This window comes from Apostichopus japonicus, chromosome 19 (genome assembly GCF_037975245.1).
Source record: "Apostichopus japonicus isolate 1M-3 chromosome 19, ASM3797524v1, whole genome shotgun sequence".
Classification (NCBI taxonomy): domain Eukaryota; kingdom Metazoa; phylum Echinodermata; class Holothuroidea; order Aspidochirotida; family Stichopodidae; genus Apostichopus; species Apostichopus japonicus.
The window spans coordinates 8,014,126-8,030,042 of NC_092579.1; the positions used below are offsets into that span (position 1 = coordinate 8,014,126).

Here is a 15,917-nt window from a genome sequence, read left to right on the forward strand (position 1 = left end):
GTACACTAGTGTCTAATTACTGACGGCAAGATTTGTGTGTAATTTATGGGATCGATGGTGGTATCTAACACTTCTGTTACGCCTCATTCGAAACTAGGTCAGATTACCGGCATGAGACGTATCTTTGTGCGCGAGTCTTCACACCCTTTAAGTACTTAAGTTCTGATTCTGAAAGAACAATTTAAAATGAATTGGATACTTAACGTTAGTGTAGGATAACGTAAGAAAAGAATAGGCTAGCCCTGTGATCGAAATGCCTTGCCTTTAGCTTATTCTTGTATATAGAACAATGGCATTTTGAGTCTGATCAATTTTGTTCCCTTAACCCTCGTATATCCCGCATGGGGATACCATGCAGCTCGGTCACATTACTTCAAACTAAGGCCACCATGCAGTAATTGGCAAGTATTGTTGCTTTGTGCACATACGGTTTGAAGTATAGACACCTGGACAAGTAGAAATGCATTAAATGATATTTCACATCCTATAGCACCTTAAATATATATATGTACCCACACTACAACTGACTGAGAATAAATTGTGATAAGAATAATAATAATAAGATAAGAAGAATGATGAAAACCACTGCTTTTATGATAAACTGATCTCCAACATATCGTATATCTTTGCCAAAAAGTGACTAGAAGTGAGATCTTAACAGATAGTTATTACAGTAGCGCCATGGATGTTGATGGGTAAGGATCACTATCCCAGTCTACTGTATATATTACTACTATGATAAAAAATGGTTAAAGGTTTTCATGTTAAAGGTTTCTCAAAATTTTCTGCTGAGTTAATTCCCTCTATGATTTCATGGTAGTCCTGTGCATTCATAGTTACAGACATCGTGCCCAGAAAGAGCCCATTAGCTTAATAGGTTGCATACAAAACCCCACCGTTTGAACCGAACGACTGGATTTTGCAAGTTGGTTAGCTGAGTGATGAGTCACATCTTTACGCACAATTAGTTTTTAGTTTTTAGTTTGTAGCTAGCTTACAGTGCACGTATTCTTCCGCACAGTGCCGTACGGTCACATTATAATGTAATATTACAGTCACCGTCCCTTAATGTTCGATGAGCCTTGTGGCTGATGTATCAGCTTCCCAGCGTTTGTTAAAAAAAAAAAAAAAAAAAAAAAAAAAAAACATGTGTTGTTATGGATCCACCACGCTAGTCTGTTCCGAAGAATTCATGAGTGGATTCAGTCCCGAAGGGAGACATAGTGTATGCATTCCATATGTTGGTAGTGTTAGCTTTAACGTTACAAATGTTTATGATGATATATTTACTGTGGCTTTGTGTATTTTCTCGTGGGCCTGTTAACATGTGCACTCGCTCTCCGTAGTATTGTACCCTGGTATGTCCATATGTACAGTAAAATATGTAAGACGCTGTACCCTCCACTATAACTGTAGTGTGCTACTTTTAAGGCCTTTAGAATCCTATTGTCTTGGGGCTAAATACATATTGTTTACCATGTGCGCTCATGCACTATCGATTCGTGTCTCGTAGCATACGTATTATCAACGTATAAACTCAGCATCAGTTGCTACTTCACTGTATGGCAGTTCAGGTGTGAGTGAATCATTTTGGTCAATTGCATCTTAGGCCTAACCTTGTTTGTTTGAATTGTACTCGAACTACTCTCTAACTACGCATGCCTTTTGAGGGCCTATATTAGTTTATTGTATTGCATTTATTAAGGATTTAAGGTTAAAGCAGTATAGTGATTTGACTCACAGCACTTCAATTTCCTTGTAAATTTTAGGCTTTTTACTTCTCTTTTCAGTTAATCCTGTAAGATTCTGCTATGCTATGTGTATAAAGTGACACATTATTATTTCAGTTTTGAGCTTCCTTAAAAGTTTCACTAGCCTACACTTCGTGAAGAATCACCACAAGCAAAATATCCGTACATAATGTACATGAAAGTAGTGACCCATTCAACACAAAGTTAAATACCATTGATATTGGTTGTTGAACAAAAATCCGATTTGGACTTGCTTCAAGTTCACTAAATTAAACTTTTTATCGCAATGTGGATATGCATTAATACATATATATGCAGGTTTATATTGGCTCTATATTCAAACACAAAATTTTTCCGCCATGTGTCCGGCGAAAATGTCCTGCTTTCTTATGTTTGGAAATATAATTAAATGATTGGGTTGACTTAAGAATCTCTGGAAAAAACAGAAAACACACAAATATGAAATGAATTTCCTTCATTTCAAAATCAAATAAAAACATGCAAACGAAGTCTACTTATAGCTTGTTTCATTAGGAAGTTTAGACATAGTCACAAAGTAGGCCTATGATAGGCCTACGTTTTGCACATGATATCCAACGATATTGTTCTTTTTCTTGTTTTCTTGTTTTGGCCGATATTTACGGAGGCCGGGTAGTGATTTCGGAACCTGGAAATAATCCCGTCGGGCAGTTACCCTTTTCTTTCCTTCTTTGATTTTTTTTTTTGGCACAGATGGCACTTATTTCTTTGTTGAATACGGACAACTTCGCAGAAATTTTCTTGGACTAATTGTTTTGCTTTTGAATTAAGCTGTTACTAGTTTCCAACGTAGTCATATACATTATGTTGATACAACAGGGCCGCTCAGTACCTCTTCAATGTACACCTGCATGTGCACATGTTGTGCACACATACACATCAAATAGTTTCTGAAGGTTTGATTCAAACAATGGCAGCTATCTAAGGAGTTCGCGGTACACCATTGCCTTTCTCTTGATTACCTTTTTCTCCTGGAATTCGTTTAGCAGTATATGTCGATTCCACTCATAATAATACAAGTAGCCAACATCATGGACTTAGGACCGGACTGAAAGTGCAGGTTTGTTGATGAGTTAGGGAGATGGGAAACGATGGCCGCAAGGGCGATTAACTCCCTTAGTGTGAGCGCTCGCGTTCTCATATACCTTCATTTCCAATTCTAATCTACAAGGCCTAAACGTAAATAGCCAAAATTGCTATGCTTAAACAAGTAAACATCAATTATGTATGTTGAGACACTTTTGTGGATTATCCTACTCAGTGAGTGTAATGATACATTAGGCTTTACTGCATAGGGGAAGTTAGTTAAATATCACATTGCTTTGAGCAGTTTGACTTTTATAAGTATTTAATTCTTTTTATATTTCTGGCGGAAACCATCCATGAAATCACATGCTTAAGGATAGAACTAAACCACTAAGCTAAATCAGTGAGGTCGTCATCACAGCTATCTTTTGAAGACATTTTTTAACCCCTTATTATTTAGAATTAATTACCATATATACCTAAGGATCTGAATCCAAGCAATGCAGATTGAACCAGCTGAATCATGATTTTAACAGTAGTATATATAATTTAGTCTTGCAGCTTGGGTTACAGGAGGTTGATTGAATTATGACTGCCCATTCTGTCTTGATCTACACACCTATCTCTGTTGGTCAGAAATGGTATATGTTTGGTACAACTCTATACCTGACCTCATACATTCACTTGAAATGTACGTAAATGTTTTGCAAACGCAAATAATTGCTTCAATTACAGTATATGAGAAAGTATATTGACCTTTGAGCAATGAGTGGGTGACAAACTCTGGGGTAAACTTTCCAAGGTGTATCTAGGAAGAAATGGAAGTTAGTAGATGTTTAAAATATATTTATATTTCATAATTGTAATCTTGTTATTTTTTTCAGATAAGGTTCAGATGACTGTGATGTCATTCAAGTCAAAAAATTCTGGATCTGTTCTGACTCAGCCTCTTCCTCACTTTGAGTGTTATCTTGGAGCAGGAGATGGGGATGCAGATGTGACTTCAATTAGAGCTTATAACACAAGAACTAACAATGATGGCATAGGTCACCCTTTCCCCACAGTGAGTGGTACCATGATTCCAGACCTTCCTCCAAACACAGCTGGATATTCTGTTTCCATTACCCCTGCTAAAAACAATACATTTGGTGTTTTCAATTGTACAGCAACGAAGGCTGATAGAGAGAATACTACCATCATTACTATCTTCCTGCATGCTAATGGTGAGTTTAATACAATAAGCTCAAATATGCAAAATCTATTTCAAACGTTGACTCCTTCTGTAACAACGAATTTGTTTCTATCCTCTGTATGTTACTGTATGTGCATAACCTGCAATAATTATACAACTTATTAAAACAAGTATAATGTTAACACCACAGAATGACCGAACTCATATATATATATATATATATATATATATATATATATATACTATCAAAGCTAATTGATGGAGCGCAGAAGCAATGCATTGATGGAATCAGTGAAAAAATAAGGGCAATATTAGTTTCCATAAATAGAGTTAGAAGTGAACTAAAAAGGTAAGTCTTAACTTATAGATCGGCAATAGCCAACTCGTTTTATACGTGATCTCGCAGATGCACCGTGTGTTCGTGCGAGATGCCAAGACATTTATCTCGAAGCCTTGCTCATTACCACCTGTGCATTGTCTGCCAATACAACATCCCCCATTCAAGCTACAAGCGCTCTCGTATCGCCGTCTTAGTACACAACCTTGTCTACGTGTAACTATCCTATACAGAAATTCTACTAACCATATATATATATAGCTGTTTATAACAGAAACATAGTCTTAACGTAATAACTAAACAAGACCTCAATTGTGTTCAAAGTTGAAAATATACTCTACCATTGTCGATGACAAAGCCTGAATCAAACACATGTATATCTGTTTGTATGTGTGTGTTGTTGCTCAGCATGCCTACTAAGCCCAATGAAATGTATTACATAGCAATTATAAATCATACATGAACATCGAAAATCACTCTCCCTATAGCCTGATCACACATGCAAGAGCTCTACTGTGTATTTACGATTTCAGTTCTTAATATGAACAGTACCAGTAGTAGGCCAATGCTGTAAACTACATGAGTCCTTTATGTACTTGGACCTCCATCATGTAATGTGGACATAACATGTATGGCAAAACTTGCAAAATATAATTTGTAAGTTCACATTTTGTATGTGTTCAACTGTTTATAAATCATGTAGCAATACAAAATTTCGTTCGTGGCTCTCAACTGGGGTTTCCCAAGTTCAGATGTATGGTGAATGAACTTCGTAGTAACTTTCTAGAGGTGTGAAACGTGCAGAATTCGTACATGGGCAAACAATTAGCAATGAACAATCTGCACACATTGATAGAATCTCAGAAAGTTGCCATGGACACTTTGAAAGTCATATGTAGAACTGCATCACTCTCATTTGATGAAAAAAAAAAGTTTTAAACAATAATGTAAACATTGTATATAGACCTAATTGTGTAAAAGAATCAAAAAATAAATCAGGCAACTAAAGTCGGAAAGCCACAGAAATAGCGGGGGCAGATAGAATACCTCCACAAATGGTTTTGAAATAAACCTGTTATGTCAACAACAAAAGTTTCGTTTTGCAGTACTTAAGAAACAATTTAATTATTTTATTTATAAAGTTTCACAGGCAATACAACCTTTGCTGACACAACAAGCCGTACAAATATCATACTCTGAACGACGTGTCTGTAGCTCTCAATTCATGAACACGTTAGCATCCTTCAAACTCACTTACCATGTTGGAAAATACTTTGAAATTTCCCTACCACGAATCACACCTTTAGGAATTCAAGAAATAAATGTGCAATATTTGACATTACCCCAGACAATATTGAAGAATTTGCATATTTTATTAAATATTTTTATTTTGCAAATCTCTAATATTGTTATTGTTTAAATCTGAATGATCTATCCCGATAGACAACTCGACGGCCTTTTGAAAAATTTTCACAGGGAGTTGGGTCAGATAATTTAAACGAAATCGAACCTAGTGATAACAGTATCGCAGGTGTAAGAAGCTAGAATATTTTTTGATTGGGGGTAGGTTAGGGTGGGAGAAGGTTCCGACAGCGATTTTCAAGCTCAAATATAGTATACCAGTCAGAAAGAGGTAATTATTTTGAACTGCTTTGTCATGTAAGTATCTCTGGGAAATGATGGAGGTTATGAGCCAAAAAGCCTCTGGAAGTTGGAGATTTATAAGATAGGCCTATCATTACATTACATAGAAACTTGAAAGCACAAAAAATGCATCTAGAAAAGGCTAGTCCTAACGTTTTTGGGTTCCGAATCAGTATAACCGCAAGTAGGTGATTTTTTGGCTTTTTTTTTGGGGGGGGGGGGGGCGGAGGATTAAATTTCCCTACTGATTTAGGAAGGGGACTGCACCTTGCTCCATGCCCTGGGGTCATTGAAGCCAAAATTATGTAGGGAGTTTGCCAGATGCTTCACAAGAATCTACTGGGGAAACAGAGAATGGGGAATAAGATTAAATTTGGTGACCCCCCATGCACCCCTGGGTGGCGTCATCGCATCCAGATATTCCATCATAATGAATTTCAAGCAAGAAAATCTGAAGAGGTATTATTGATTTTCTTTTATTGTCTGTAAGCAAACTATTGTGGTAACTGCGCCGTTTCCCCACAGACAGTACCACACGTTATCACTTCACGAGTTTGTCTGCAGTTTATGCAAGTCGGCAATTCAACATTTTGCAGTTGATAAGCAGTTTTAGCCTGGACGAAAGTGGTCTAAACAATTCTTAGTATCTAGCATATACATGTAAAATACAATACATTAATCATTCGTAGAGACTTAAGACAATATTAATTGAAACAAATTTTAGGGACTTTTATATAAAAATTAAACTGGTACAAATATTATCATGGTGAGCAAATGTGTATATGAAAATTATTTGTTAGGCATGACATGAATTAAATTATTTTAATTTCTGCCTCGAGAGATCCCAGTTCAGGATGCAATGCAGTAGTACAGTACTTACGACAATATTTGCGCACATGGCTTCGTCTTGGTTGTATTTTTTAAGTGTGTCGTTTATTAAGTTCATTAACATTAAAGCCCAGAATAAAAGAACAACTAATTACGGTCTAGTTACAGTATTTGAGGTGTTTCATCAATCTCTGCAAACAACAGTTATGATCAGAACGATTTTTAAACTTGAGTTAAGGCTAGTCACAACGGGCAGTTTTGTATCACCTTATTAACTGTTTATTTACATGTAACAGAGCTGAAGTGTTGCAATTCTCAAGATATCACAAGTCCTACGCATATCCCAACGCCCGGCTTTTCAGTTGGCATTCTTCTGATAATTCTATTCACTGTCGACTTGATTTCTTTTGGTGTTCTAGACACATTGTTCAAACTGTGTGTGCAGCTGACATTGTTTCTATATTTAGGTCCGACCATTCTAGCGTTACTCTTACTATTAATTGTAAGATTGAGCCAAGGGGCCGTGGCTACTGGAAGTTAAATGTTTCACACTTAGAAGAATTGTGCTATTCTGATTCTATTACTGATATTATTAACAGAACTGCTTCGTGTGATTCCTATTTGAATGATTCCGTTCTCCGGGAGGCTGTTATGGTGAACATCCGTTCTTTTAGTATGCGTTATTCTTCCATTCGTGCGAAAGAGCGTAACAGGTATGAGTACTATCTAGTAAATGAGATTGCCAGGTTGGAAAGTTTAATCACTATCTGCCCATTTGAACGTTTAAATAGCACTTTAGCAGATCTGCGAAACAATTTAGATATGTTATATGATTATAAATGTCAGGGCATGGTTATTCGCTCTAGGGCTAGATGGTGTGAATATGGTGAGAAAAATTCACAGTATTTTCTTAATCTTGAACGTTACAATAAGGTAAATAATAACATATCACAGCTTCGCAATGAAGATGGTCATATTGGTTCAAATTGTCAGGATATTTTAAGTGAAGCTGTTAGTTTTTATCGTAAACTTTATACTAAGTGTCCTAATATTTCTCCTGTCTCGTTTTTTGATGATGTTTGTACTAATCAAAAGAGTCTTACTGATGATCAGAGTTATTTGTGCGAGGGTCTTTTTTCCATCAATGAATGTAAAGAGGCTATTGGGTCCATGCATAAGAATAAAACCCCCGGTTCTGATGGATTATCAGTTTAATTTTATGTACATTTTTGGGACATTTTGGGTAACTTTGTAGTTAATTCTCTTAATTTTGCTTTCAGTTGTACACACTTAGCCGATGAACAGGGCAGGGCAATAATCTCTTTGATTCCAAAGCCTTCAAAAGATTTACAATATTTGAAAAATTGAAGGCCTATAGCAATTTTAAATACTGACTACAAGATTGGAGCCAAATGCTTGGCAACCCGTATTAAGCGTGTTTTAAATTACATTATTAGTGATGAGCAAACTGGATTCTTAAAAGGACGTTTCATCGGTGAGAACATTAGACTAGTTTTAGACCTCATTGATCATTGTAATATCAACAATATTTCAGGTACTCTTCTGTTTCTAGATTTTGAAAAGGCTTTTGATTGTTTGGATTGGGAGATTCTCTATCAAAGTTTAAAATTCTTCAATTTTGGTCCAAATTTTATTAGGTGGGTTAGAACTTATTATGAGAACGTCACATCTTGTGTTATTAACAATGGTCATCTCTCTCAGTATTTTAGTATTTCTCGAGGTGTAAGACAGGGTTGTCCACTCAGTCCTTACCTCTTTATCTTATGTTCAGAATTTCTCACATTCATGGTTAAAACAAGCTGTCGTATCAAGGGTATATCTATAAGTAACTCTGAAATTAGAATTTCACAATATGCCGATGATACTGTTTTAATTTTAGATGGTTCACACGCTTCTCTTGTGGAGGTTGTAAACATTCTTAATAATGTCTCTGACGCTTCGGGTTTAAAAGTTAATTTCAGCAAATCATTCTTTTTTCCATTGGGTGCTATGGTTTCAAGGGTTCCCTTGTATTTTCATGAGTGTGGTTTTAATGTTAATCTTGGTCCCGTGAAATATCTTGGTGGCACATTTACTACAAAGAATGAAGATTTCTTTTCGTTGAATTATCTTCCCAAATTATCCAGGCTCAAACAGTTACTTGGGATGTGGTCAAAACGTGACTTAACACCAACTGGTAAAATAACTATAATTAAGAGTTTGGCCATTTCGCAACTTGTTTTTCTTTTTAGTGTTACACCAAATCCTCCTCTTAGTTTCATTAAAGAGGTTAATAAAATTTTGTATAATTTTATTTGGAACAATAAACCTTATAAGATTAAACGGAGCACCCTTATTAATAAGAAAGTTAATGGTGGCTTTGAAATGACAGATATTGAATCTTTCATTAAAAGTCTAAACTGTAGCTGGGTAAAACGGTATTTAGCCCCTCAGCGAGGAAACTGGAAATTTTTTTTGATTTGTACCTAAAACAGTTCGGTGGTGCTTTTCTTTTTAAATGTAATTTCAATAAGGAGGCAGTTTCTTGTATTTCTAATATTTTTTGCAGAGAAGTGTGTGAGGCTTGGGCTGAGTTTAATTTTTCATCCAGACAGTAATTATGGTAATGAAATCATTTTAAACAACAGTCATATATTGGTTAACAATAAAGTAATTTTCCAGTATAATCTTTTAAATCACAGAACAATTCATGTGAAAGATTTCATTAAAAATGATGGCTCGGTAATTCCATATAACACGTTTCAAGCGAAAATATATATTAGAAATTTTCCTTTTACTTCGTACTTTGGGATTATTCACGCCATTCCTAGTTATTGGAGGGGGTACCATGATTCTGTTTTGCTCCCAATGAGTGAAAATAACTTTAATATGTGCATGCGCACACATAAAATAACCAAAAATGTTTATAATAGGCTAATTACTGGTCTCTGCACGCCCCCGTCGTCTATTATGAAGTGGCAAGCTATGAATTTTCCAGTGAAAATAGTTTGGAATAACATTTTTAGGCTGCCTTATACGGCTGTGAATGACCCCAAAGTATCATATTTACAATTACGTTTTCTACATCGTATTTTAGGCATAAATAGCTTGCTTTATAAAATGAAAATGGTTAATTCTCCACTTTGTTCATTTTGCAAGAATGCCGATGAAACGCTTATACATTTGTTTTATAATTGCAGTCACGTTGAGCGATTCTGGGAAGCAGTGAAGTCAAATTGCATTAAAATTAATTATACTTTTAATTTGACCAACATATGTTGTGGTGATTTTGGTGATATAGATAATCCTGTGAACTTTTTAATTTTGCATGCTAAAAAGTACATTTATACTTTAGGTTGAATAACAAAATCCCACATCTGCACGAATTTTATTTTAAGTTCGCTTTCAACTTGAACTGCACTATTTCATTTCTAAGCAAAACAACAATTTGAGTAACCTTAACGATTTCTATGATTTCTTTATGTAAGCTTCTTATGTAAGTCTTTTTGCCGTTTCTTTTGTATTATGTGTTACGGTATTGTAAATAAATACAGTGGAAAAAAAAGATATCACAAGTCCTTTAGTAGTCATAGTCATGCAGGACTGTGAGTTGCAACAATAGCGCTATAAGATGAACATGCATTCGTGAAAATTAGTTATTCCAGGAGAGTTGCTTGCAAAGTTTGAGAACTTATGTGTCCATACTGTTACTTTCCATAACGAGGTTGCTACAAAAGTAACCTTTAAATGAGCCACATTGATAATTAAAGTACCGCCAGGCTATGTAAGGTACAAGCTTGCCGGTTATATTTGCCCAGCACTTATAGTAGATCCTGCAAGCTTCTCTGAAGCTCAAATACTCTACAAGTTATGAAATTATTTCTGTGGCTGCGACTACAACTTATAATCTGGCTCCAAAAGATCAATCCGTAGACATGGAGGGCTTCTAAAATGAAATGTATGTCCAATCAAGAAAGTGAATCTGTCACTGCGGACAGTAGTAATGATCGGTGTTAATATGCATGGAATAATTTAGTGTTCACATATTGTGTTACCAGTTTTGGAAGCTCTGAATCTTGTGTTATTATATAGAATGGTTCCTGTTGGTTCAAAAACTGATGGTCATCGTTGAAATGGTGTAGTAATTTGCCCATTTTGCGAAGTAATACTTTATGAATTATACACTGATATAATGAAAAAAGGTTGTTTGATATTTGATTGCCATATTTTTTTAATTTAATCTTGGTTATTATTTCATAGTTGCGTAAAGTATTATTTAAACATTCTAAATTAGAATAAACCTTTTCTGTTTATTCTGCTTAACATTTCTTAATTTCATTTTGTTGGGAGTGGGCAACTCTTTTTTCTTGAAAACACAATATATTTGTGTTTCACTAACATCATTTTTAATGTGCCCTTGTTATTGAAAAGTAACAACATGAACCATTACATAATGCACAAAGAAAATAATTGAAAAATACAGGAAATGTTTGTTTGACTAGGTATTATTATAATTTTGGTTCTGAAAAAATGTTAACACTACAAAACTCTAGGGTCTAATTCTCCTTCGACTTTGTTTGGTTTGCTGCCAATTTCCTGATAATAACTGTACAATACAGTTACTGTGCAGTAAACATGATATGGTCAAATTGCATTAGAACCAAACTGCTATGACATTAAATTTGGAACACAGAAAAATATAGCTAATAAAGGTTCATCACCAGAAAATGTAAAGTATCTACAATATTTGAATCTTCAATTCTTTTGTATTTACAGCTTATGTTGTTCCAGTCAATGGGCAGTTTACTCAAACTGTAAATGCAGGAGATACAGGTGTCCAGATAGACATGGAGTGGTCTGGTGTGCTTGAATCCAGGTGGAGAATTAATGGTTCAGACTTTGTAACGGATAGGAATGGAGACAAAGATTTCATCATAAACAGAGAAGCTGCTACTGGTGATAATGGTATCTATGAGTGTCATAATTACACTCGAAGAACTCAGGCTCACCATGGATTAAATAGACTAATTGTCCGTGGTAAGAATAATGTACTTCGTATACTTACTGTATTGAGTTCATGAGTGGTGGTATTATTCTTGATTTCCACTCAGCAATAGTGAATCAGTTTAACAAATGTATTCATTGCATGATTAATTGCATCTACTTATTGATCTGCAAAGCTAATCCACTTGGCTCAACTTGCTTTATGGAAGATAGATTAGGTGGAAAGTCTTGAAAATGTTTTTGATGTTTCATGAAGATTATAAAAAGCACGTTAAATAAAGCTCACGAATGGAAGTTAGATGGAGTCTTTTGTCTTACCTCATCCCTTAATTGTATTAATGTATCTAGAGAGTATGACATTATGCAGTTGTATGTCGTTGGAGCATATCCTGGATATTTCAGTTGCTATAGCAATATGACTGCTTTGGGAACAGTTTATGATCTGGAGGAGCAAGTTTTGAGGAGTGACTTTCCGATAATTTGTTAAACAAACTGATATCCACAATGCAGCTTGGTTGCACTATATGGCATGTGTAGCTATCCCTGTGGTAACAATTACAAAATCCAACTGTTGTTCTGAACACAGGACAAAATCAGAACAAAAACGTAAACTTGTCTTGCATGTCAGATCATGAGTGTGACCCAAGTATCATAATGCCATGAACATTTTTTTCCGATGAAACTTTAAGTTGGAATTGTGTTCTTTTTGGACCTGCAAGTCATTATGAAATTGCTCTGAATCAATTACACATTACAGTTATTGCCTGATCATGACGTAAATATGACTGATTTTCATTGAAATTATGAAAAACACAAGATAACGGAATAAATTGCACATCTTGCTAACTCTTTAGCTCCTCTGTTGAGTAAGTCGGTGGATTTTCACAACCGAGGCCGAGACAGAAATGTATCCTAACCCTAAGTTCAAACCTGACAAGAAGTAACTTGGCCATTTGTACGTTGGAATCAGAACCTTTCGACAGCTTTTTACGATTGCGATCTGACAATTTCCTCCGATTCTCACTCTTTGAGTGTCATACTTCTAATGTTGGCTGCACATGTTGCTTTCTTTCCTTTGTGGCGTGGGCAACTTTGTCCATCCTTGAGTTTGGCATTCAAGCAATGTTGTCTGCGCATAAAGTGTGCTGCATCCCTATACTGTGGTTGTAATCCATGTTACTGTATTTGCGGTTCTATGCTGCGGAGATTGATTAAACTTTTACCCTTCCGTGTTAACTAATACTGCTTCAAGTGTTATGTAGTTTTTTTCCGCAATATTTACTTTCTGCTTCTTGGCTGTTATGAAATGCTCGTAAATATGAAGTAGGCTACTGGAAATTTAAATAAGAAAAGCCCGCCAAAAAAAAAAAACCCTGTCAATTATGTCTCTCCAGCCAATTACTCGATAATTAGTGAAGATATGTGAATGAGAAACTGGACATACTTTCACTGTTTAAATAAAAATGAACGACAGAAACTCCCTTGATACGATCAAACACAGTGTTTGAGACTTCAAACACTGAATACACCTCTAAGAATTTGTAATTTCTTGATAGGCTTAAAAGTATTGAAACTTGTGTCTACAACTTAACTCACAAATACTTTGATCTTTGTCACCAATGTTTTAAAGGAATTGTCTGGTGGAAGATTTTGATACATTGTCTTTGTAGTTATTATTTTTCTCTTTCTAACCATGTAAAAATTGTCCCCATTCGACGTTTCCTTCTTGTAGAAATCTGGTTTTCAAATTCACCAGTTTCTCACCAAAAGTACCGTTTGTTCGAACGCTTCAATATGGTGATTGACGTAGTGGTTGCAGATAGGCAAAACAGGCGACTTGAAGTTAGCACTCCCAATTCCGCAGCAAACAAACTCACGTGTAAGCACATTGGATTGCCTCATATATATAACGTACATACTCGCGAACGTATATACTACGATGCTCAGTTGGTGTACTTGTATAGCGTTACACATAGTACACTCACACTCAAACCACAGTTCATAAACTGTTCTTCGAAATCGCTGAAATAAAATTCACGGATCAAATTAACAGTAAAAGGAAACTTGTAAAGTATTCGTTAAACCGAAAGATGAAACTTGGCGCCGAATCGATGTCATCGCAGAACTGTCCGATTGTAAACGTTAGGGTAGCCTATACACGCGAACATTCTTCGCGCTGGAGCTGGATACCGCGATGTGTAAACAACGAAGAGCCTGCTGTTAAAACTTATCTTGTGTTTCACAAAGACCACGAAACCACCGATCTACTACATATATTGCGGCTTAAGGAGTTTTTTTAAATCATATCTAATTTATAAGAAATTTCACCGGAAATTATTGAAGAAATTGATCGAATCGTTGTCAGAGCAGAATGTAGCAATGAGAAGCTTAGGCTTCGCAGAACTGTCCGATTGTCAACGTTTGAGTATAGCCTACATGCGAACATTTTTCGCGTTGGAGCTGGATAGCGCGATGTATAGCCTGAACAACTCAGAGTCTGCTGTTAAAATTTACCTTGTGTTACACAAAGACCACGGAACCACCGATCAAGTACATGGCGGCTTAAGGAGTTTTTGAAAACATATCTAATTTTAAAGAAATTTCACCGGAAATTAAGGAAGAAATTTATCTGTATACAAACGCTGTTTTTGTTGTGATTACCGTATAGGTACTGTGCGGAGGGTGGGTTATGACGCAATCTGCTATGGCAGAGCTGACGTCACGTATTGTACTGTTCAAATCATATTTGAAATGTCTATCCATAACGATCAAAAAATCGTTTCTCTGTCAAACGCAACATTAGCGTTCTCATACTTTGACAACATGTTTGGAAAATTATTTACTATTTTTTAAGCTAACTTCTTTGGGCCACCAGACAATCCTTTTAATGCACATGGGTCAATTCATGTCAAATGAACATAGGCGTGGAGGGGCCCAGGTACAACTGATGTTGGTATGATATGTTCCCAGAAGTCTTAAAGGAGGTAAATTGGCAAACTAATGTCTGCGCATGTTTTGTTTGTTTGGTAGGATACGGGCCGGCCGGCACCCAGCAAAATCCCCCATAGTTTTTATAATTTGGAGGATACTTTTTGATATATGAAGAGTAACTTTGATCTCATAGATTAACATGTATTGTGACCTAGTCTTTACATTAAACTTATGATGTGTAACCAACTATTTCTGCTTCTTTACACCACAATTCAGGATTGTCAAAGATTTGCGAAAGTCACAATTTTTGTCAAGAGCATTATTGAGGTGCGCTGACGGTAAATGCCTTTAATAAATAATGCTTTCAATCAATAAGCAAAGGAAATTAGCACAACTGTCTCCCTTGAACTCCACTTCCAACCTCCAACCCCAACCGCCACCGAAAAAAAGGACCAACAAGGAATATCACATGCTACCAGCCAAGTTACTTCACTGTGTTCTCCTTGGTTTTTCTTTCTGTTATTAGTATGTGGCTCTGGTAGATGGGGTCCACCAGGATGTACCGGTATCTGTGACAATTGTTACAATGGAGGAGTTTGTGATGATGAGACTGGGAGATGTATCTGTGCCCCGGGATTCATGGGACAAAACTGTCTGACAGGTTTGTACAAATGTCTGTGAACTTGTTCTTTTAACGGAGGTTTTCTTTGCACGACCGTGAGGGGCCATGTGAGACACTATGTTGTTAATGCCTCCTCCCATTCCTCTAAGGAAAACTAAGTTAAAGAGCTTTTAATATTCATGAAAAGCATACACCATATTGGGAGTTCTTACCCCAGCCTTTGATAGGAGTGTTCCCAAGAGATTATTTATTTTTGGGTGAAGTTTAACATACATTTGGTTCCCAGGTCATCTTGTTATTGACTTATACTTAAATGGTTCCTTAAACGTTCACTGTAGCAACATGCATTTGTCATTTTTTTATGCCCACATTTTTAAATGCATAGATCTCTATTAATACCAACACATTTAAATTAAATGAAAGCCCAAGGACTTAGCTTAACTTTAGTTACATTTTACCTAATAGACAATGTTGAAATATGGATATCAAAGAGAGGAACATTAGATGCATTTCATATTTTGGGAGCACACCAGATGCTGATAT

General features: G+C 35.9%; 1 protein-coding gene across 2 annotated transcripts in view; it reads left to right on the forward strand.

The window, feature by feature from the left end:
• The window catches only part of LOC139959682 (uncharacterized), a 64,000-nt gene that overhangs the window by 722 nt on the left and 47,361 nt on the right, over positions 1 to 15,917 (forward strand). For both annotated transcript variants that reach the window (XM_071957479.1, XM_071957478.1), the window contains exons 2-4: positions 3,701 to 4,039; positions 11,594 to 11,854; positions 15,279 to 15,413. In XM_071957479.1, the coding sequence (XP_071813580.1) occupies positions 3,701 to 4,039; positions 11,594 to 11,854; positions 15,279 to 15,413 (735 nt within the window). The remainder of the gene's footprint in view (positions 1 to 3,700; positions 4,040 to 11,593; positions 11,855 to 15,278; positions 15,414 to 15,917) is intronic.